Source organism: Microcebus murinus, chromosome 3, assembly GCF_040939455.1.
Source record: "Microcebus murinus isolate Inina chromosome 3, M.murinus_Inina_mat1.0, whole genome shotgun sequence".
Lineage (NCBI taxonomy): Eukaryota > Metazoa > Chordata > Mammalia > Primates > Cheirogaleidae > Microcebus > Microcebus murinus.
The window spans coordinates 19,618,092-19,641,863 of NC_134106.1; the positions used below are offsets into that span (position 1 = coordinate 19,618,092).

The 23,772-nt window shown below is 34.0% G+C and overlaps 1 protein-coding gene across 15 annotated transcripts in view; it reads left to right on the forward strand.

Moving 5' to 3' along the window:
* Positions 1-23,772, forward strand: part of NCOA1 (nuclear receptor coactivator 1) — a 245,320-nt gene that overhangs the window by 125,277 nt on the left and 96,271 nt on the right. For all 15 annotated transcript variants that reach the window (XM_012788105.3, XM_076000596.1, XM_076000597.1 and 12 more), the window contains 2 exons: positions 14,670-14,775; positions 21,725-21,891. In XM_012788105.3, coding sequence (XP_012643559.3) covers positions 14,687-14,775; positions 21,725-21,891 — 256 coding nt within the window. In that variant the 5' untranslated portion in view covers positions 14,670-14,686. The remainder of the gene's footprint in view (positions 1-14,669; positions 14,776-21,724; positions 21,892-23,772) is intronic.

The following is a 23,772-nucleotide window of genomic DNA, read 5'->3' on the forward strand; positions in this document are numbered from 1 at the left end:
TGTTTGGTCTAGGAAGCTTCAAGGTTATTGTAAAACAAGTGCTGCCATTCCTTAATGTTGGAGAAGTTGTAGGTTACACTTTATGAACCATTTTAATATATATTATAGGCTTCGGATCTTATTCTTACAATGAGCCCCTTAAATCCTTACTGAATTGAAAATGGCAGCAGAAAAACTACACTATACCATCCCTAGATTTAGTTCCTATATTTCTTATTTTCAGACTCATTTTTTTTAATTTTAATTTTTATTTATTTATTTATTTTATTTTAGGGTATTATGGGGGTACAAGTGTTAAGGTTACATATATTGCCCATGCCTCCCTCCCCCCTCAAGTAAGAGTTTCAAGCGTGTCCATCCCCCAAATGTTGCACATCTTACTCATTGTGGTTGTATATACCCATCCCCCCCCGCTCCCTTTAGTTCATATATTTCTAACATATATGCAGTCATCAATTCTATATATATATATATTTAGTGTCCATTTGGGCATTTTTACATTGTTACTGTTTATTTTAGAGTTCAGTGAGCTAACTGGAAATAGAACCAGTGTATCCATGAACATGACAATAATAATAGCCTGTATGTAAAAAAATAAACATTCACTAAACCAAGATGGTAGATAGAAAGTTGAATAATCAGAAACTGGTAAATTAGTAAGTGAAAGACTTCCAGGAGGAAATTTTTTAAATTAATACACCTTTAATTGAATTATAACATACATGGATACAAATCACAAATTTTAATTGTAAAAGAAATAGGGGGAGAAAATAGAATAATCTAGTGATTGAACACTAGCTGAGTGTTACCTTATCTCCCCCCACCCCCAGAGACAGGGTCTCACTCTGTTGCCCAGGCTGGAGTGCAGTGGCATGATCATAGCTCACTGTAACCTCAAACTCCTCAGCCCAAGAGATCCTCCCACCCTAGCCTCCCCAGTAGCTAGGGCTACAGGTGCATGTCATCATGCCTGGATAATTTTTCTTACTTATTTTTTAGTGATGGGGTCTTACTATGTTGTCTAGGCTTGTCTTGAACTCTTGAGCTCAAGTGATCCTCCTGCTTTAGCCTCCCAAAGTGCTGTGCTGGGATTACGGGCATGAGCCACCATGCCTCTTTTTCTTTACTCATTGTTCACTGAGTGACTCTGAGAAAATCATATTTTCCTTATCATAATGAAATACTTTTTTCTTTTTCTTTTAACATTTATTAAAAACAGTTTCAAACCTACCAAATAGTTTCTAAATTGATAGAACACTTGTATGCCCATTGCTGTTTCACCAGTAATAAACATTTTTGTGACATTTGCTTTAATCTGTCTGTATTTACTACTACCTCTCCTCTTCTGCCTTTACCATTATGATTATTATGATGAACCATTTGAGAGAAAGTTATAGACAATCATGATCCTTCACTCTAAAATATTCAATATGTATCTTTAACTTAACCACAATATGATAATCAAATTCAGGAAACTTAACATTTTATTATATTATCCAATATGTAGTTCATATTAAAATTTTACCAGTTATCTGTTCCAGGATCACACATTGCATAGTTATCTCATTTATTTGGTTTCCTTTAACCTGAAATAGTTACCGGCTTTCTTTGCCTTGCATAATAGGGTCTTCCATGACAATAACATTGTGGAACATTATAGGCCAGCTGTTTTTGTACAATAGTCTTAATTTGGGGCTTGCTTATTTCCACCTATTTTCCTTGCTAAAGAGACTATGGTATAGAACAGGGGTCCTCAAACTTTTTAAATAGGGGGCCAGTTCACTGTCCTCAGACCATTGGAGGGCCATTGGAGAGTGTGGTGCACATTCCACACATGCGCACTGTGGGCCCGGGACGAGTTGGCGGGATGAATGTCCTCAGAGGGCCGCGGCCCAGGGGCGGTAATTTGAGGACGCCTGGTATAGAACTTTGGAGACTCATGGATTTGTTATTGAGAATCTTATCTGGGATAACAAAACCTGTAAAGATTGTTTTTAGAAGAAAGTTTATTGAAACATGGCAAGAGCCCAGAATTCTAAGAATTAGATTCATAAAGATAATTTGGGTATTATAGAAAGGAATTTTACATACACATACATATATACACACACACACACACACACATACACACACATGTATAGGCTGGGCATGGTGGCTGATGCCTATAATCCCAGCACTTTGAAAGGCTGAGATGGGAGAATCACTTGAGGTCAGGAGTTCAAGACCAGCCTGGGTAACATCATGAGACTCTGTCTCAACAAAAAATTTACAAATTAGCTGGATGTGGTAGTGCATGCCTGTAGTCTAAACTACTCAGGAGGCTGAGGCAGGAAGATCACTTGAGCCCAGGAGTTTGAGGCTGCAGTGAGCTATTATTGTGCCACTACATTTTGGCCTGGGCCAAGACACTATATCTGAAAGAAAAAATATATATTTGTGAAATGATATATATATAGATATATAATTACATATATAGTTATATAATTACACACAAATGTACATATATAATTTTAGAATCCAAGATTTATAAACTTTGTAGCAAAAATTAGGGTTTGCAAAAGTAGAACTTTTGATTTTGATGCAACAGTGAATTTATATTTTAAGTAAATTACATCTTATAGGAAATAATTCATTTTATATTATAATGTACCATAGAAGATAAATCAAGATTAGGTATATGATGAACTTTATTTTCATGTGACATTTGGACTAAGAATTAAAGAAATTTTATTTATGTGTTTTGAGAACCTTAAAAATAAATTTCCTCATCTCTAAAATGAATTATAATACTACCTACCTCATATTTTATGAGTAAATGAGTTAGTAAGGCTTATAAGGAAATGAGTTAATAGACATTAGGTGCTTAGAACAGTGATTGGCACATAGTAAATCCTAAATGTGTTAGTCTTTGTTGTCATCATCATCATTATCATTATCATCATCATCAGATCATAGTTTAGTAATAAGATAAAACCGTCAGGATAGAGATAATACACATTTTATAGTGCAGTTGTGAGGAATAAGTGAATTAATGCACATAAAACATAGTAAATGCTCAATATATATAATATTGTCATATCCTTTAAATGCATATTTTAAATATTAAAATAGGCCTATTTTAATATTAATATAATTAATATTATTATTAATAGGCCTATTTTAAATGCATATTAATAGGCCTATTTTAATTTGTGGAACTTTTTTTATTTTGTTCTTTATACTGCAAAAGTGGCAGCAGGCAGAATATTCATGTTTGTACAACCTAAATGGCCTGTTGTCAGAAAAATTTGAGCAGTACTGTACTGGGTGACATTTGTCGGGTCCTTATTCTGAAATTTTATAAGTCTGAGGTTCCAATTTAAAACTTATAGGCATTATTTTTATTGGTATTATTTTATTTATTTTCTTAGTTGTTATTCTGTTGAGAACAACAGAAAGTGGAATTTGAGGTTCACTTGTTGACTTAGTCTTTGGTCATTGCATTGGAAGGAGTACAACTGGCTAAATTAATATTAGCAATGAGGGGATTGGTGGTATTTAACCAGCTACTTCATATGAAATGCTTGGGGAAATTTTATTTTTCATTTTTCAATGGGTATGAATAAAGTGTTGCCAAATATAAACGAATCCCATGAGATGACTTAGACTTTAGGCTGAGCTTTTAAAAATGTATATCCTTTCTATAAATGTAGGCAATGAAGATTATATGTAGATTGGTACTGTGATTTTATCTATGCCTTTTCCCCCTTCAGTTGGGGTAGGTGACCCTGAAATTAACTGGAGGTTTACCTGACTTCACCATGTCTTGATGCCCTCAAATACAATTTTGTTATTTTGGCAAATTATTTTGACCCACTTGGCTCTATTACTTTGATACTTCTACTACCTTATAACATTAAAGATCAAATTTTAGTGTATTTATTTTTATTTTATTGGTGTAGATATGTATATTTAACCATGCTGAATTCTGAAATGGGTTTCCAAGATATTTGAGGGAAATTGAACAACTTCTGATCCGGGACTGGCTTCTTTATTTTCGATATTACTGGAGTAATTTTATGTAATAAATAAATGTGGTTATTTGATTTTGGATAATCAGCTGATTATCTTCATTCTCTTCAAGCTCCAGCCTTCTGGCTGTTTTTCTGTTCCTTGTTATCTGAATCTGTGAAAGAGATTGGTAGGAAGAGACAGACACTGAAATTTTTATCACTGGGTGTTTTCCCTGCAAATGACAAAGCAAAATTATCATTTGCTTTTTTAAAGCTGCAACCTCTTTGCTAAACTATTATAGACTATTCTCCTGTGCACATGCAGGTAAATAACAAATACTCATTTTTTTGTTTGTTTGTTTGTTTACACCAAAGACTGATTTTTTTAAATCAAGAAATACTGGTACAAGTTAGAATGAATTTTGGAAGACATGTGCAGTATACGTGCAGTAATCCTGTGTCACTTTAAAATAACCAGAATCATATAGTTTCATAGATTTATAAGGAAATGTTGAAGATATTTTTGCCAATTTGTTTTAATAAGGCAGCTACCACAAATAATGTATTATATATACTATTTTTCCTTAGTCACAAATTAATATAGTAGGACTATTTTAACAAGGCAAATATATATATTTATTTTTATCTTAAAAATTAAATTTTATTTTTTATTTTATTTTTTTCATTGTTGATGGTTATTTTGTTTTTTTTTCTTTTTATTTCAGCATATTATGGGGGTACAAATGTTTAGGTTATGTATATTGCCTTTGGCCCACACAAGTCAGAGCTTCAAGTGTGTCCATCCCCCAGACAGTGCGCACTGCACTCATTATGTATGTATATGTCCATCCCCTCCTCCCCCCTCCCATCTGCCTAACACCTGATGAATATTATTATTATATGTGCACTTAAGTGTTGATCAGTTAGAACCAATTTGATTGTGAGTACATGCGGTGCTTGTTTTTCCATTCTTGGGATACTTCACTTAGTAGAATGGGTTCCAGGTCTATCCAGGATAATACAAGAGGTGCTATATCACCATTGTTTTTTGTGGCTAAATAGAACTTCATGGTATACATATACCACATTTTATTAATCCACTCATGTATTGATGGGCACTTAGGTTGTTTCCACATCTTTGCAATTGTGAATTGTACTGCTATAAACATTCGAGTGCAGTTTGTCTTTTTTATAGAGTATCTTTTGTTCTTTTGGAGATGCCCAGTAATGGGATTGCTGGATCAAATGGTAGTCTACTTGTAGCTCTTTGAGGTATCTCTATATTGCTTTCCACTGAGGTTGTGCTAGTTTGCGGTCCCACCAGCAGTGTATAAGTGTTCGCATACATGCCAACATTTATTGTTTGGGGACTTTTTGATAAAGGCCATTCTCACTGGAGATAAGTGATATCTCATTGTGGTTTTGATTTGCATTTCCCTGATGATTAGAGATGTTGAGCATTTTTTTCTTATGTTTGTTGGCCATTATTCTGTCTTCTTTTGAAAAGTTTCTGTTCATGTCCTTTGCCCACTTTTTAATAGGGTTGTTTGGGTTTTTTCTTGCCGATTTTCCTTAGTTCTATATAGATTCTAGTTATCAGCCCTTTAACACATATGTAACATGTGAACATTTTCTCCCATTCTGTAGAGTATGTGTTTGCTCTGTGATAGTTTCCTTGGTTGTGCAGAAGCTTTTTTTTTTTTTTTTTTTTGCCAATTAATTTCTTTCTATTTTATAGTAGAGACGGGGTCTCGCTCTTGCTCAGGCTGGTTTCGAACTCCTGACCTTGAGCAATCTGCCCGCCTCGGCCTCCCAAGAGCTAGGATTACAGGCGTGAGCCACAGCGCCCGGCCCAGAAGCTTTTTAATTTGAGCCAATACAAATAACTTAAAACACTGGGTTTTGGTTTTTCTCTTCCTATGTATTTGTTAATAGAAAACAAAAAATAAACTTTTATACTTTTTTCATACTTATTCTTTACATTTAGAAAAAATTAATGCAAAGAAACAAAGCATTGCCTCTTAATCTATAGAAAAGCTTTTAGTGGTAAACACAAATATTAAATATATTATTTCAAACATTACATACTTTTAGAAGTTACAAGTCCTTGATACTGCCTTAGCATAATAAATTTGAATGACTTTGCATAGGATTTTCCTTTACAAAAAGCACTTTAAGAAAAATCTGGTGTTTTATAGAATCAGTGACATTAAACTGTGTTTTTATATTTAAGAATTCATTGATTGCTTTAAATCTATTTCTTCCTTTGCTTTTTATTCCTAGCCATAACGGTTAAGATGTTGGCAGGTCCTTTATGGTAGAGGGTAGGAGGGCAAGGTTTCTTCTCTGGGCCTGGGATAACTACTATCTGAGTTTTGGTCCCTGACTTTGTAGATTTAGAGAGAATTTTTGTTTCCAGACATTTAAGGGAATCATTGTCTAGTCATTAGCTTCAAAGTATCCAGTTTTCAAAAACAATTAGGAGGCATGCAAAGAAACAAGAAAGTATGGCCCATACACAGGAAAAATAGCAAAGAATAGAAGTTGTCTTTGAGGCGGCCAGACATTAGAATTATTAAACAAGGAAGAAAAAGTAGATAAGTTGGACTGCATTAAAATTAAAAACTTGTGTTCATCAATGGATATTATAAAGAAAGTGAAAAGAGAAACCATAGAATGGGAGAAAATATTCACAGATCCTATATAGAGGTCTAGTGTCCCAAATATAAAGAACTGCTACAACTCAACAATAAAAAAATAAATAATCCAATTATTAATAAAAATCATATAACTCAATAACAAGAAAACGTAACCCAGTGTAAAAATGGGGAAAAGATCTGAATAGACATTTCTCCAAAGTTGACATAGAAATGGCCAACAAGTATATTAAAAGGTGCTTAACATCATTAATTGTCAGGGAGAGGCAAATCAAAACCACAATATCACCTCACACCCATTAAGATAGCTATTATAGGTAGAGTATCCCATATACAAAATTATTGGAACCAGAAGTATTTTGAATTTTGGAATATTTGCATTATACTGACCACTTGAGCACCCAAAATCTGAAATGCTGCAATGAGCATTTCCTTTGAGCATCATACCGGCATTCAAAAGTTTCAGATTTTAGAGCATTTTGGATTTAGGATTTTCGGATTTGGGATGTTCACCCTGTATCAAAAAGACATAATAACAGATAAGTATCTCCAAGGTTGTAGAGAAAAGAAAACCCATGTACACTCTTGGTGGGAATGTAGATTAGTGCAGAGATTATGAAAAGCAGTTTTGAGGTTCCTAAAGAAATTAAAAATGGAATTACTATATGACTCACTAATCCCTTTTCTGGGTATATACCCAAAGGAGATGAAATCACCACCTTTTAAGACATCTATGCTCCCATGTTCAGTGCAGCATTATTCACAATAGGCAAGACATGGACAAAGCCTAGGTGTTTGTCATCAGAAACTGTGGCATATATATATACAATGAAATATTATTCAGCCTTAAAAAACGATGAAATCCTACCATTTGCCACAACATGGACAAACCTTAAGGACATTGTGCTAAATGAAATAAGCCAGATACAAAAAGAAAAGTATTGCATGATCTCATTTATATGTGGAACCTTTTTTTTTTTTTTTTTGGAGTCAGAGTCTTGCTCTGTTGCCCGGGCTAGAGTGCTGTGGGGACAGCCTAGCTCACAGCAACCTCAAACTCCTGGGCTCAAGCAATCCTCCTGCCTCAGCCCTCCCGGGTAGCTGGAACTACAGGCATGTGCCACTATGACCAGCTAATTTTTTTCTATATATTTTTAGTTGACCAGCTAATTTTTTCTATTTTTTAGTAGAGATGGGGTGTGGCTCTTGCTCACACTGGTCTCAAACTCCCGACCTCAAGTGATCCTCGCACCTCGGCCTCCCAGAGTACTAGGATTACAGACATGAGCCACTGCACCCAGCCCTACATGTGAAATCTTAAAAAGAAAAAAAGGTCAAATCTACAGAGATAGAGAATAAAACAGTGCCACAGGGGGGAAAATAGGTAGCTATGTGAGGTGATATATTAATTTGTTTCACTATAGTAACAATTTTACTATATATATATACATAGAGAGAGAGAGAGAGAGAGAGAGAGCGAGCACATAATATCATGTTATATTCCTTAAATATACACAAATAAAAAATTCATTTTTAAAAAAATGAGCAAAGGACCTGAATAGACATATCTCCAAAGAAGATATACAAATGGTCAATAAGTCCAGGAAAGGATGTTCGATGTCATTAGTAATTAGGGAAATGTAAATCAAAACCACAATGAGATACCATTTTATACCCACTAGAGTGGCTATAATTTTTTTTAAGAGGGGTAAAATAACTATTTGGGGTGAGGATTTGGAAATTGGAATCCTTGTATTAAATTACTAGTGGGAATTTAAGATGGTGTAGGCACTGTGGAAGACAGTTTGGCAGTTTGTCAAAAAGTTAGAGTTACTGCATGACCCAGCAGTTCTACTTCTAGTTAAATACCCAAGAGAATTAAAAACATGTCACACAAAAAAAGTTTTATATAAATGTTCATAGCAACATTATTGATAATATCCAAAAAGTAGAAATATCCTAAATGTCCATCATCTGATAAATGGAGAAACAAAATATGGTATCTCCAAACAATGGAATATTATTCAACCATAAAAAGGGCATTGAAAGTCCTAAAGTTCCATCCTTTCTTAAAACATGAAGAAGATTACAGTTGTCATTCAAATGAAAAGACAAAATTGACAGCTGCTTTTAGAGAACCCTATCCGTCTGAGAACTCCAGTTTGAAAAACATTTTTATGGAAATTACTCAGTGTAAGAGCTCTGTTTATTATGATTTTTCCTGTGTAGATACTCTTCATACAACTCTGTTTGAGGAGATTTAGCTCTCAGAGTATCCTTCTCATTATGTATTAATATATGCTTCTATGTGCTACTTGCCTGCTAAGCATTTTAAATTATATTATTAGAGGTGCTTATTAACTAATTGGTACTGTTTTTTCAAATTATGCAGTTCTCAGCCAAATCCAAGAGATGAGTGACAAATTACTTATGTAGAAATTTTTGACTCAACTGAACTATAAAGCATTTTCCTATTTCTTCAGCCTTCACATATTTGGTTTAGCCTGGTACATTTGAACAGAGAGCAGTGTGGTTTCTAGTTCCTAAAACTTACTCTCTGGAGATTGCATAAGATTAAGTATAATTTAGCAACTTTTTAAAAATCAACAGGATACTTTTTACTTAGTAACCTTACCTCTTTTTAAATGGTGATATGCAAATTGGTTTCCTGAAACCAACATTTCTTTTCTTAATGACCCTTATTTAAATACTCTAACTGCCAAATATAATGCCATTCCACATAAGTACAACTGTAATAGTTTTTCCTCATCAGAGGTTTTATGTTGCTATTTTTATTGTGTTTTGTAAATAGAAAGCAGTTAATACCAGAATCAAACCATCAGCAAATTTTTGGTGACTGTCTCATAGCTCTTTGACTATTGGCTCTTATTTTGGTAGGCCAGCCTGTTTGGCTGCTATTAAATTGTTGTCTGCTGTTTCTGCAGCCCCAGAATCTCAGATAAATTTAGCAGATGTGAATCTCCAGCTAATAGTCCAATGGTAACATAGTATGACTTGTTTTACATAGTTTATTTGTTGCTCAGAATTGCCCAGTCTGTGAGATAGTAATATTTGGGTCCTGTAACTTGTGTCTGCAGTACTGTGAATATTGCAGGTTGTTAGTCCAAAATAATAGATCTTTACCTTTTAAAAATTAGAAGAGATATTCTTCAATTTCTAGACCAAGAAGGTAGTTTGCTTTTTCCCCCCACTGAAAGTAGGAGGAAAAGGATTTCAAGAAAGTTCATGTTTCTCAATACAAGAAAGAATTTCAAAGCTTTGTAAAAGTTAACAGAAAATATCTAACCATAAAAATACTTAAATATCCTTTAAAAATCTTAGATGTTGTATTAGTAAGATAGCTTAATCACTTTTATTCATCACCTGTTTATTTAGCTTTTGTGTCTTTTAGGCATCATGTTAGATATTAGATATACAATAAAAGATTGTGAACTGACTTTGAGTTCACAATCTAGAAGGGTAGACGAGAATTATAACTTATAGCACATTATAATAAGTAATATATATCTCATATATGTCCCAGCATATATTGAGAACAAGTAGAATTCCGGATAGGTAAATTCTCAGATGGGTATAAAATAATTGCATTGGAGGCAGAAAAAATGGGCAACTAACGAAACAAGAAGTGGCACCTGAGCATGTGGTAGGCATTAGCTAATTCTTTGCTTTTGGATTTGGGAAAACTATAAAGTCATATATCTTTCATCATCTTTGTTCAACGTTTTCTTCTTTCTTTTAATTTTACTTTAATAGAAAAGTTTAGAATGGATGTTTATTATTTTTAATTTATTGCATAATTTCATTTTATATTAATACATTTAAAAATATTTACATTTTATTAACTATGATAGATGTTAGTTAACCTTATTTATGCTTCTGTGAATCTCCATAGAAAAAAAAGGTATATTTTATTAGTTACAGTGATACAGTTAGCTGATTATCCTTATTTTGCATTCAGGTTTCAGAATGGATGTTAACAAAATCATTGTCGGGTCTTTTGACAATTGTCGGGTCTTTTTTGCTGTTATTGTTAATGCAAACCTGGCATATTTGCCTCGCATTGGAGTTGTCTACCTTAAACTGTAAATTTTGAAAGGGCTAAATAAGTATCTGTATTTTCCTTATTAGTCCCCTTCCTCTCCACTGCTCCACCAAACATGAAGTTTAACAAACTTTTTTATGACATTAGTTCATAATGCAGTTCATCTCATTTATCAGTAATAGAAATATGAAACTTAAAAGTCTATCTTATTTTATACATGTTTAGTTTGAGGTAACAGTGGGATATCCAAATGGAAATGTCCATTTAGCAGTTGAACAGTCAAATCCCAAAGTACTGACTGAGCAGAGAAAGACTGTACTTATCCTTCTTAGAGGAAGTTCTTAGAGTGAAAGTCAGATCCTGTCATTCCTTTGCTCTTAATCCTTGGATGATTGCTTGGAAGTCCTTACAATGATGTAGCCTCCCATGATCCCTCTGACTTCATCTCCTATTCCCCCATTCCTCATTTATAGCCATACTCACCTCTCTAATGTTTCTCAAAAAGCAGTTATGCTCCTTCCTTATGGTGCTCCCCTTTCCCCTGCCAGGAGCATCCTCCTCCATATCTCATTCTCGTGGCTCTCTCCCTCATCTCCTTCATGCCTTTGCTCATGTCTCACCTTTTGTAGTAAGGACTTTCCTAACTACCTTACTTTCTACACCTCTACTTCCACACACCTAAGCCTCTATTTTTGCTTTATTTTTTCTCCATATCACTTACCACCTTCTAATATACTATATAATTTACATTTTAATTTTATTTGTTTGTCCCCCTCACAATAGAATGTAACTCTGTAAGGATAGTGATCTTGTAAATTTTGTTCACAGATGTATCCCCAGTGCCTGGAACAGAGGCTGGCATACAGTAGGAGATCAGTAAATATTTGTTGCTAACTTAAATCGGGCTGCTCCACACTGAAGTCAATTTAAAGTTTTTTTGCCTAATGTTTATCTTTGCTGAGAACATAGGATATTGCCAAGGATTTTATTTTTAAAGTCTTTTCTTGAGGTTGAAACTACAGTTAGTGTATATAATCTATATGTTTGTATATACAGATGATTTATGTCATTTTTATGACATTAATTCATAATGCAGTTCATCTCATTTATCACAAATAGAAATCTCAAGCTTAAAAGTCTATTATGTTTTATACATATTTAATTTTAGGTGACAGTGGGATGTCCAAATGGAAATGTCTATTTAGTAGTTGGACATATGTAATTTGTGATGTATAGATTATATATGTAATGCATAGTACATAACATAGTCTACAAACACATGATTTGAACAGGCATTTAGTCACTCATTCACCAAATTCTGTAATAGTCACACAGTAGGTGAGAGCTGATGCAAACTTTGTATATTCTGTTAAGGATTGGATATTGTCTAGTAGGTAATGACAATTTAGTAGTGAAGGGCTTTAAGCAAGAAACTGACATGATCTGATGTACATTTGGTAGCCTCCTCTGATGGCTCTTCAGAGGTTGGATTTAAGGAGGACAACAGAAAACAGGGAGATCATGTGGGAAGCTATTTTACAGTAAGAGATGATATGAACCCAAACTGGGGTCTACGTAAAGGAGAATACGAAGAAGGGATGGGTTTTAGAAATAGTTAGGAAATTAAAATTGATAAATCTTGGTGTTTGTTTTCATGTGGAGTGAGAGAAGAAACTAGAATGACTCCAGTGTACCAACTGAGACAAAAAAATAAATGAAGAGGAAATAGGTTTAAAGAGAGATTCTGTACTCTCCACAAGGATGAGCATGTAGTGATTAAACCAGGACTCAAATAAGGTCTTTCTGGCTCAAAAGCCAGGACCATTCAAAATCCTTTATTCTAGCTATTTGAAAATATATAATAAGTTATTAATTGCTGTCACCATACAGTGCTATAGAACACTAAAACTTATTCCCATATTTAGCTATAATTTTGTATCGTTAACCAACTTCTGGCTATCCTCTCCTCCCTGCATCCTTCCCATCCTCTAACAACACTATTCTACTCTCTACTTTCATGAGATCAACTTTTTCAGCTTCCATATATAAGTGAGAACATGCAGTATTTGTCTTTCTGTTTCTGGCTTATTTCACTTGACATAATGTTCTTCAATCTCATCCATGTTGCCTAGAATGACAGGATTTCATTCTTTTTATGGATGAATAATATTTCATTATATATATACCACATTTTCTTTATCCATTCTTCTGAAAGATAGTTAGGTTGATTCCATATCTTGGCTATTGTGAATAGTGCTGCAATATACATAGGAGTGAGGTATTCCTTTGACATACTGATTTCATTTCCTTTGGATATGCCTAGTAATGGGATTGCTGGATCATATGGTAGTTCTATTTTTAGTTTTTTGAGGAATTTTCCATGGTGTTTTCCAAAATGGTCGTACTAATTTACATTCCCTTTCTGCGCATACCGGCCAGCACCAAAGCCCATGCTTTACTATGCCCCAGTAGGGGAATCTAATCTCATCAGGGAAGTGATATCTTGAAAATGACCTTTAAGTAGGGATGCTTTTCCTGCTGTTTATAGGACAGATTAGAATTGAGAATGCCTGGAATTGAGAAATAAGATTTAAGGATCTTGCATTAATCTATGAGGTATTTGGTTCCAAACTAGGATCATAACTGTATCTGGGAATGAAAAAGAGGAAACAATCTAAAATCTCTTGTTAAGGAAGAATCAGCAGGACATGGATACCAATTAGAAATGAAAAGTAAAAGAGAAAGAACAGAAAGTTGCAAGATTACAATCCCGAAAGTTGGAAATTTTCATAATATGTACTTCCAATATGGAGAAATTGAAATGTACCTTTTTCATTGCATGAAATAAGTTCATGATTAAAATTTTAGGAGTTATTTGTACACCAAAAAGGATATGACAGTCTTTGGCCTTCAGAAAAGGGTTAGAATCAGTGAGTTTTAGGACTGGAGAAAAAGGGTTTACTCACATATATTAATTAAACCCATGTGAGAGATTCTTATAGATCTCAACATTCTTTATAGTAAATTTTCTCAGTGTGACTGCTTATATACAGTGCTGTACTTGTTTAATAACTTAGAATTTAAGAGAAAGTTTTTCCCATTCAACGATAATTTTCCCTCCCTTTACGAGGGAGTAAAAAAAATGGTGAAGTGTGTTGTTTGGCACTAATAAAATCCAAAAGGTATTGATGATTTAGGCTAGGGCTCAGAGAGATTCATTAGGTATTATACAGAGTGTAGTGGTTGATGAGGACAGATCACAAGGGATCTTTGAGTGTAGTTACTAACTGGTGAAACATGTGAGAGACCTGGCTGGTGTGCTGGGGGGAATGACTTTGTGTTCTCTGGCATCTATACCAAGATCCTAACATAGACTAAACACTTGATCTTTGTTGCCTGACTACATAGGCAACAAAAGGTTGGAGTTAGGAGTATAGAATTCAAAATCTAAATCTAGTTTATCACTTTAACTTTAATAATCATATATATGTATTATTTATTTTTCTATCAATATAAAATCCCAAACCTTATGAGTAAAAGTTACTTTAAATTGTTTTGCAAAGTAGGGTCTAAATAATGAATATAAAGAATAATTTCTCTGATTCCAGTTGTACATTTCAACTTTTACATTTACACATGAAAGTGATTTTTTCTCTTTGAAAAAAAACTCAGTATCTAATTATTCTAACAATGTTTTCAGCTTAATTGATTACAAGGATTTCACAAAGGATTATTAATTTCATTTTACAGATATAGGAAAGAAAGTATAGAAACACCCAATAGCTGATGACTTCTGGGCTTTTGTATAGCTGCTGATGTTTTATGATGGTTGTAATTATCTTTTCTTTGAGAGACCACAATTTTTAGAAATTTTGTAAAATAAAAGGGCTTCTTCTCCCCTTACTTGGTTGGAAAGGTCATAAGGGTCGATTTCTTACTGTTGTCCTTTCTTTTTAGGTGTGAAGTTTTTCAACATGAGTGGCCTCGGGGACAGTTCATCCGACCCTGCTAACCCAGACTCACATAAGAGAAAAGGATCACCATGTGACACATTGGCATCAAGGTAGGAACACTCTCCTTTTCCTAGTCTATTTCTGGCAGAGCTGCTTTATGATTTTCACTGCTGCTTTAAAGCTTTTGTCTAATCTACTTCAAGTTTAGTGGCCTTCTCTGAGTCCCTCATACTCACCATGCTCTCTTCCTTCCTCCAGGATCTTTTTCTTTTTGAGACGTAGTCTCGTTTTGTTGCCCAGGCTAAAGTGAGTGCTGTGGTGTCAGCCTAGCTTACAGCAACCTCAAACTCCTGGGCTCAAGCAATCCTCCTTCCTCAGCCTCCGGAGTAGCTGGGACTACAGGCATGTGTCACCATGCCTGGCTAATTTTTTCTATATATTAGTTGGCCAATTAATTTCTTTCTATTTATAGTAGAAACGAGGTCTCACTCTTGCTCAGGCTGGTTTTGAACTCCTAACCTCAAACAATCCACCCACCTCAGCCTCCCAGAGTGCTAGGATTACAGGCGTGAGCCACCATGCCTGGCCCCCCCAGGATCTTTGCACATGCTTCTTCCTCAATCCAGCTTGCTTCCTCTTGATTTCCTTTAGTAAATACCTATGTATCTTTCAGATGCCAGCTTAGTCATTAAGGAAGGCTTCTCTTCCTTCCATAACTATTAAATCACATCTCCCACACTTATATATCTGTCTCACATGTTTTTTATAGCTCTGATCCATGATTGCAGGTTTTTACTAGTTTGTGTGATTATCACATGAATTCCTGGTCCACTAGACTCAAAGCTGCCATTTGATAAGGGACCTTGTCTGTCCTTGCTCATCATTGTATCCTGGTTCCTAGCTCAGTGTACTGCTTATATATAGTAAAGACCCAGTAAAGATTTGTCAACATTTTTGAATAAACTGAAAAAATAAATCCATTATACATCTTTAACTGCTATATTAGAAAATTATGGTATTAGTGTAACTAAGAAAGATATTATTATAATATCAGGATTTTAAAAAATGGATTATTTGTAGAGTTAAATATTTACTATGTTATAAGGAATATGACCACCTTAAATAGGCTAAGGAGACCCTAATGAATGCCAGATAGAGAAGGAAGCTCGATCAGATTAAAAGAGTAGCATCTCACATTGGAGGAGGAGAGTGGGGATTTTATTCCATTCATCTTTTAGGATTTAGAGCAAAATTTATCAACCTCCACACTATTGACATTTTAGGCCAAATAATTATTTGTTGTAGGAGGCTATCCTATATTTTGTAGGATGTTTACCAGTGTCCCTGCTTCTACATACTAAATTCCAGTAGCATCTTAGTTGTGATAAACACTAATATCTCCAAACATTGTCAAATGTGTCCTGAAGCTGGGAAAAGCAAACTCACCTTCATTTGCTAATCACGGATCTATCTAGATATAGTCAAGCTGCAGAAGATTCTTCTATCCTTGTATTACATGCTTCTTTCTCATGGGGGAATAAAGAAAGGATTTTAACAGGAGAATGCCTGGACTCTAGGCTGGAAAAAGAAAAGCATTTTTCTTACTCAGCTCAGAGAATTGTCATAGAGAGATAATAACCCAAGTACTCATAGTCATAAGAAAATGTCCTCACAAGTAAATGTCCAGATTCTAGGAAGAATATTGATACAAGGTATATATTGTCAAAGTTAATGTTCTTGTTTATATCTATATATAAAGTTAATCCTTCTTAAAGGAAAGGTTAAGAATAAATAAACAAAACTATTGTCTTTTACATTTAACTTTTTTGGGGGAAATTTTTTAAATATATAAAAGAATATAGATTAAGAAACTGTATATCCAGTGTGTGTAATTGATAATATTTTATCATATCATTAGTATTTTAATATTTTATCATAGTTGGATAATCTTATTTAAATAAAAGTAATAAAATATTAATAATTAATAACAATAAATTTTCCAATTTATTTTGAAATATGTATTATACACAGGTATGTATAAACAATATAAAATGTTTATTAAATTCACATAAATTATTTAATACTGCATATATTTTTCTACAGTATACTTTTTTCCAACATGGATCTTGAGATTAAATATACTTAGATTTATTTATTCAGTGTATTAACTTTTGATTAGTATTACATTACATGAATATACCACATTTGAAAAATCCGTTTCCCTACAGATATATTCCTTAGAGATAAACAACTTGTTTGTTACAAATTTTTGCTATTACGGCGAGCACTGCAGTGTGTGTATGTTCACACACAGATAGTCTTACACATAAGAATTCCTTTAGGATCTATGCACATTTTTATATTCACTAGGTAATTACCACATTGCTCTTCAAATGACAAGCATTAAGAGTTCCTCTTTTCCTGCATTCTTACTAAACCACTATTCTCTTCTCACTTTAACATTTTGCCAGTCTGATGAGTGTGAGATTATAGTTTTAAGTACATTTCTCTGATATAATACTGTAATTGGGTAAGTTGATTATCTTTTTTTGTTTTTGTTACCCGTTGTGTTTTCCTCCTCTGTGAATTTCTTGGTTGTATCTTTTGCCTATATGCCTGCTGGCTTTGTTGTCCTTTTCTTTTTTATTTGTCAGAGTCATTTTAAATGTTCTAGTTACTAACTTTTTTTTTTTTTTTGCTTATGTTTGATGTAACTATCTTCTCCCATCCTGTCTGTTAACTCTATTTATGATATCTATTGACATACAGAATCTTAGATTTTCATTTTGGGGTCTTAAGAATTTTTTTCTCCACTCTAAGGCTTTAAAAATGTAATTTTATATATTTTCCTTTATACACATTTAGGGTTTTAATTAATCTAAAATTTATTTCTGTGCATGGTATAATGTTAGGGACCTAATTTTATTGTTTTTCCCAGTCATTAGTTATGACACCAGACTTCCCTGCTTTTGTACTGTTACCTTTATCATAAATCAGGTTCCTGCATATATAGGGATCTGGTTCTGAGCTTTCTTATGATAATCACCTTGAGATCTTATGGCACAGGTCCCTCCCTGTTCCTTGTTATTTTTCATGATTATTTTTTCTGTTCTTGGTTCTTTCCATACAGATTTTAGAATCAGTTTTTTAAGTTTACTTTGAAAGAAAAATCTTGCTGCGATATTGATTTTAATTTCATTTACTTTTATAGATTAAATTCAGAAAATGGACATTTCTATGATCTGGATTCTAGAGTGTTCATATTTATGAATATAAGACTTTTAATTCATTCAAGGTTTTCCTGTTCTTCAGTAATATTTTACAATTTTACCCATGAATGTCTAGCCCATTGTTGGATAGATACTAATATATTCCAAGGCACTATGGAGTATTTAATCCCTTTTAGGAGTAGTATTGTTTTGTCTATTACATTTTGTAATTAGCAGTTATTAATGGATAGGAATGCTAATGATTGTGGATATTCACCCATTGTGCCCAACTTTCTTATTTGTCTTAATGACTTATCTGTAGATTCTCTTTCCTTTCTTTGTACAGAATAACATCATTACAAATATCAAAAATTTTGTATATTTTTTTCTTCTTTAGCTATCTTAAAGATAATTATATTCACGTTTGCTTTCAAAATATTTGAAAGTACCATCTCTTTGACATTTATCTGTATGGGCTTCAGTTTTAATAAAGTGATGTCTTAGATATGTTAAACTAAAAATTTGTTATCTTGAAGCTGATTGAGTTTGTACGTAAATACCACTTTGCAGTGTTTCTGTCTCCCCAGACAGATGTGAATTTGTTAATCATAAAGTGCTTCTGTTAGACCTCAGGGTATTGCCAGCCTTGTGTATAGATCCCTGGATAGGACAGTTTCTCAGTAACTCTTTGATGGGGTGAGATCTCTTATCTCCCTCTTGTTACCTCTTCTCCACTCCCTCATTCTTCCAGTAAATAAGGTTTAAAATGCCAACCTTGGTTGCACTAAAAGCCCAGACAGAATTCACCACTACACAAGATACCTATGTAACAGAACTGCACCTATACCCCTTAAATTTATAAAGTAAAATAAAATGCCAATCTTAAAATGACGGGTAGATGTGCCTTATGCTTGTTTAGTGTTTCCAGTTCAACTAAACAAGTGCTTTTAAAATGTCTATTATTCAGCCAGCACTATTTACATGATGGTATAGGATATAAGTGAAGTGTGAGACATGTTTCTGTCTTCACGGAGCTTACAAGTCTGGTCACGCCACTCATTATTCTTCTTAAACCCTCTAGACTCCCCATTGCCCTAAAAATAAATAATCATAATCAAAGAGATGATAATAGATAAATTTTTGAGCTAATAGTATATGCCAGGAGCTCTGCCAAGCATTTTTCTTGTATCATCTTTTTTAATCTGCAAAAGCCCTGGGAGGTAATTAATGCCATTATCCCAATTTTACAGATAAGAAAATAGAAGCTTAGAGAAATTAAGTTGCTAAGTGACTTATCCAGGGTCTTACATAGCTAGTAAATGACAGAGGAAGTTTGAGCCCATGCTTTTAAGCAATATACCACACTTTCTATCATAGCACGCAAGATCCCACACCTCTTGCCCTTTTGTTTCTTATCATCCATAGTTCAGCCATACTGAACTACTTACAGGTTCTTAAACTTGGTATTTTCACTCTCACTTTATATCTTTGAAAAAACTATTTTTTTCTTTCAGAAAATCTGTTTTCTTTGTTTTCCCATTAACTGGGGGCCATATCAGATTTACTCCTGGATCGTATGTGGTTATCTTGCATGTAATAAGTATAAGAGTATTTGTTAAGCTAGCTAGTAAATTGAAGGAAAAGATACTCACATGAGCAGTTAAGTCAGAGTACCATTAACTAACATTCTGCGATATAAATGGCAAAAAGGGGGTTAGTAAAGAGAGAAACGTATTAATGTTGGCCCAGAATACTAAAGGAAGCTTTCTTTTCCTTAAGGTAGAACTTTTGTCATCATCTCCAGCTTTCCTTCAGTTTTGACTCTGAATATAACTACCCTCATTTTATCTGCTTGTTTGTTGGTGACTTCATTTCATGGTAATTTTTCCTGATCTCAATCTCAAGTCACTTTATAGACATCTCACTATTTTATTACTTTCAGATTCTTGCTTCCTCTGTTCCCTCTCTACCTGCCTCCTCCTGCCCATTCTATCACCTTTCTTTTTTTTTTTTTTTTGAGACAGAGTCTCGCTTTGTTGTCCAGGCTAGAGTGAGTGCCGTGGCATCAGCCTAGCTCACAGCAACCTCACACTCTTGGGCTCAAGCAATCCTACTGCCTCAGCCTCCCGAGTAGCTGGGACTACAGGCATGCGCCACCATGCCCAGCTAATTTTTTATATACATATCAGTTGGCCAATTAATTTCTTTCTATTTATAGTAGAGACGGGGTCTCGCTCTTGCTCAGGCTAGTTTTGAACTCCTGACCTTGAGCAATCTGCCCACCTCGGCCTCCCAGAGAGCTAGGATTACAGGCGTGAGCCACCGCACCCGGCCCTATCACCTTTCTTATTCTTTCTTACACTATAGCGATTTTCAAGCACTTCAATTTTACACAAAACTTACTGTCAGAAACATATTTGGAAGTCCCAAGTGAATCTAATTTACCCATGTTGAAATTTAGACCCATAGATTTAAATAAATTATACTTTAGACTAAATCTGCTAAATAAGTTTCATATCACTTAGTTTCTCCAAGGTAAAATCAGATGTCTTCAAACGCTCTCAGATTGCAGAGCTGAAGTTTTCTAAAACCTTGTATGTATCAAAATGTGTATTACTCATTTAATCATGCCTCACTTTCAATGCCTTGGTGTGAAATTTGTCAAAATTTACTACGTGTTCATGTTTTGGAAGTTGTCAGATATAGTTTTAATAAATAAAATAGGAAAAATTCACCAATAATGAAAAATTTAAAAGATAGAATATGTGTTGTTATAGTTTTAAAATTTGGTTTTATTGTGTACTGTTTCTTAGTATTTTGTTTGGGTAGGTAAATACATTTGATTAGTTAACTTGGTTCTTTTCATCTTACTATATTGTTGTATAAATGTTATTGCTTTTATAGTCTTTAATATTATTGAGAAAAGTAAGTGGTATTTTAATTGTTGTCAATTATGAGTGTTTTAGCAACTAATCTTTCCCTGTGCTCTCCTCTTTTTTCTATCGCTTTTATATGCAGCCAAATGATTTTGATTGCTGCTTATAAAACAAAGAGCTACTTGTGATCAATCTTTCCTATTATGTTAGTTTGATAATGGAAACATTTCAAAGTAATACTTTATTGTGTTTGTATTTGTTACATAAAGCAAGTTGCCTGATGACTTGACTAAATAAACCAAGGCTAAAGACTGGAAAGCAAAAATGAACAATATTCATTCACTACATTCAGAATGCTTAAAAAAAAAGTGCTAGTTGTTTGCACTGTTGTTGCTTGCTCTCATAATTTAAGATAAGTCACATTTGGGTTTTTTATTGTATTTATGAGAACTTATAAGTAGATTTTTTTTCTATTTTATAAAGACAAAGCTGCATACAAAAGACATTGTTCACTATACCTTTGTCTCTATTATTCATTTTATTTTACTTTTGAATGGATACTTTTTTATTTTTGATTGAGGACCAGCTAATGGTCTAATTACTATGAGAATTAAGATTTTACAGATTTCTAATTATAACTTATTTGAATTCTAGTATATTCTGCCCTGCTTAATTTATAACAAACTAATTTTAAAATTCAGACGTTCTATTTCAAGGAATTATTTAGAATGTAAAATAGTTCCAAATGCAACTAGTATGTTTACTGTATGTTTCTTTTTAATATCTGGTAATCATTGGTTATTTGAAAATATTCAAGGTAAAGAAATGATTGGAGAAATACATCTGTTATAGCAGTCATTCACTCTTACCTATTTTATGAGGCTCTCTCTAAATGTGTAGATATTAAAGATTTGATCAGAGCAGGAAATATGGTGATATAAATGTACACTAACTGGATTTTCTTTGTGCAACAGCACTGAAAAGAGGCGCAGGGAGCAAGAAAATAAATATTTAGAAGAGCTAGCTGAGTTATTGTCTGCCAACATTAGTGACATTGACAGCTTGAGTGTAAAACCAGACAAATGCAAGATTTTGAAGAAAACGGTCGATCAGATACAGCTGATGAAGAGAATGGAACAAGGTAAAAAAAATGGCTGCATACTTTGTTGTTAAAACATCTATAATATGTGATCTTAACTTTTTATTAAGAAACTGTTGAACTTCATAATTTTATTAATGTTTTTGTTAAGATGCTACTAATTTAGAAAGTAGATCTGAGAGTCTTCTTGTTATAAGAAAGTGGCTTATTAAGTTAACTTAAAAACTGTCTGCTTCGGGAAGTTATAGGACTCAGTATCATTGAGGATTGAGTCAGGAGATAGAAGTTGTGGAGGTGGGCCTGAGACCCTGCATAGAGTTGAGGATAGTAACTCCAGAAAGGGAAATCTCTATACCTGTATGAGAAAGCTTGCCTCTGCCTGGGCTCTGGGTGGGGAAAACAATCTTCTTTGAAAAAAAACCCTGTTGTATTTTTGAGGTTCATATTAATACCACCGTATTTACTGGGAATCTCACACCACCAAACTCCTGGGTTGCCTACCAGAAACAAAGGCAAAGCATTTTGAAAGAACGCTCTTACAGCCTGGCCTCATGGGAGTGCCACAGAGATAGTGCTTCTAGAGGGTGATGCTATGCCAGAAATTTATATAACGTATGAGGAAATAATCTACAGTGAGTAAGAACACTAATAACCTACAGAAGGACTGGACCCAAAAGAACTTCAGATTATTCACAGTGATATGAAAAGACTATAGACAAATATATTTAAAATGATTAAAATTTTATGATTTTAAGATTTTAGAAGCTGGAAAAAAGATAGCCTAGTGACAACTGATTTAGCAAACAGGAGAGTCCATACTGTAAACCTGCAAAGGGAGCTCCAGCAAGAGGCTATATGGCCTCTTCCTTACGTGATCTCAAAACATGAACAGCATCACCATTTGAGTCATTATGGTGCTCAAATGGTGGTGGTGTTCACCAGGGATTCGGGGATTGGGAGGGTAGACCCACATCTGAGGGATGTGGTGAGCATTGTGGAAGGGAAAGGCATACCTCTAACCCTTGCTAGGAGAGGTAAAGATATAAAATGCAATCAAAATGTTCATACTTTTTTGTATGAACAATCTCTTAATGAAAGAGATTGGCCTGCAATTTTTCTCTCACAGAGTCTTTAATGGATTAAGTATTAAAGTTGTGTATCTTAATAAAAAATAAATAAAAAAAAAACACGAGCAGCCTGCCTCCTATTCCCTAAGCCAGAGATGGGAGGATTCCTCTGGGTAAATAGAGCAATCCAAGGGCAAAGTCATGTGGGGGTGATACTCAAATAAAAAAATTAGCTCCTTATCTTGCCCCTACTCTTCATACCACTGCTAATCAGCATTTTAGTACCTCATTCTTTAATATGAACAAAAAGTCAGGTTTTGGATAATATAAAAGAGAACCAACCAAGCAAAAAAAGAGAAGAAAGGGAACTCAGAAAAGCAAAAACAGTGCAGGGAACAGAAGAAAACTTAAAACAAGCAAGCAGTCCCTCAGAGACATAAGGGAAGATATTTCATCCATAAAACAAGAGTTAGTGTTCTAAAATGAAACATTCAAAACAAGAAATAGCAAAACAGGATAGATGGAAAAAACTTTACCTCTTTACCTTGTTTCTACTCTGTGCCTCCTCACACCCTCTGCCCCAACCAGTTTCGGGTATACTGTGTCTCAGGTACTTATATTTGCTGTTTGCTCTGTCTGGAATGCTCTTTCCCTAGACATCCATATGGCTCACTCACCCCTGTCATGTCTTTGCTCAAGTATGTCTTCTCAATTAAATTGTCCCTAACTACTTTATTTAAAATTTACAAAAAACAAAATCTACACATCCCTCTACACCTTCCTTGATTTTTCCCCCCACGGTACTTTTTGCATCTGACATATTACATATTTTACATACTGTTTTCCTATTCCCACT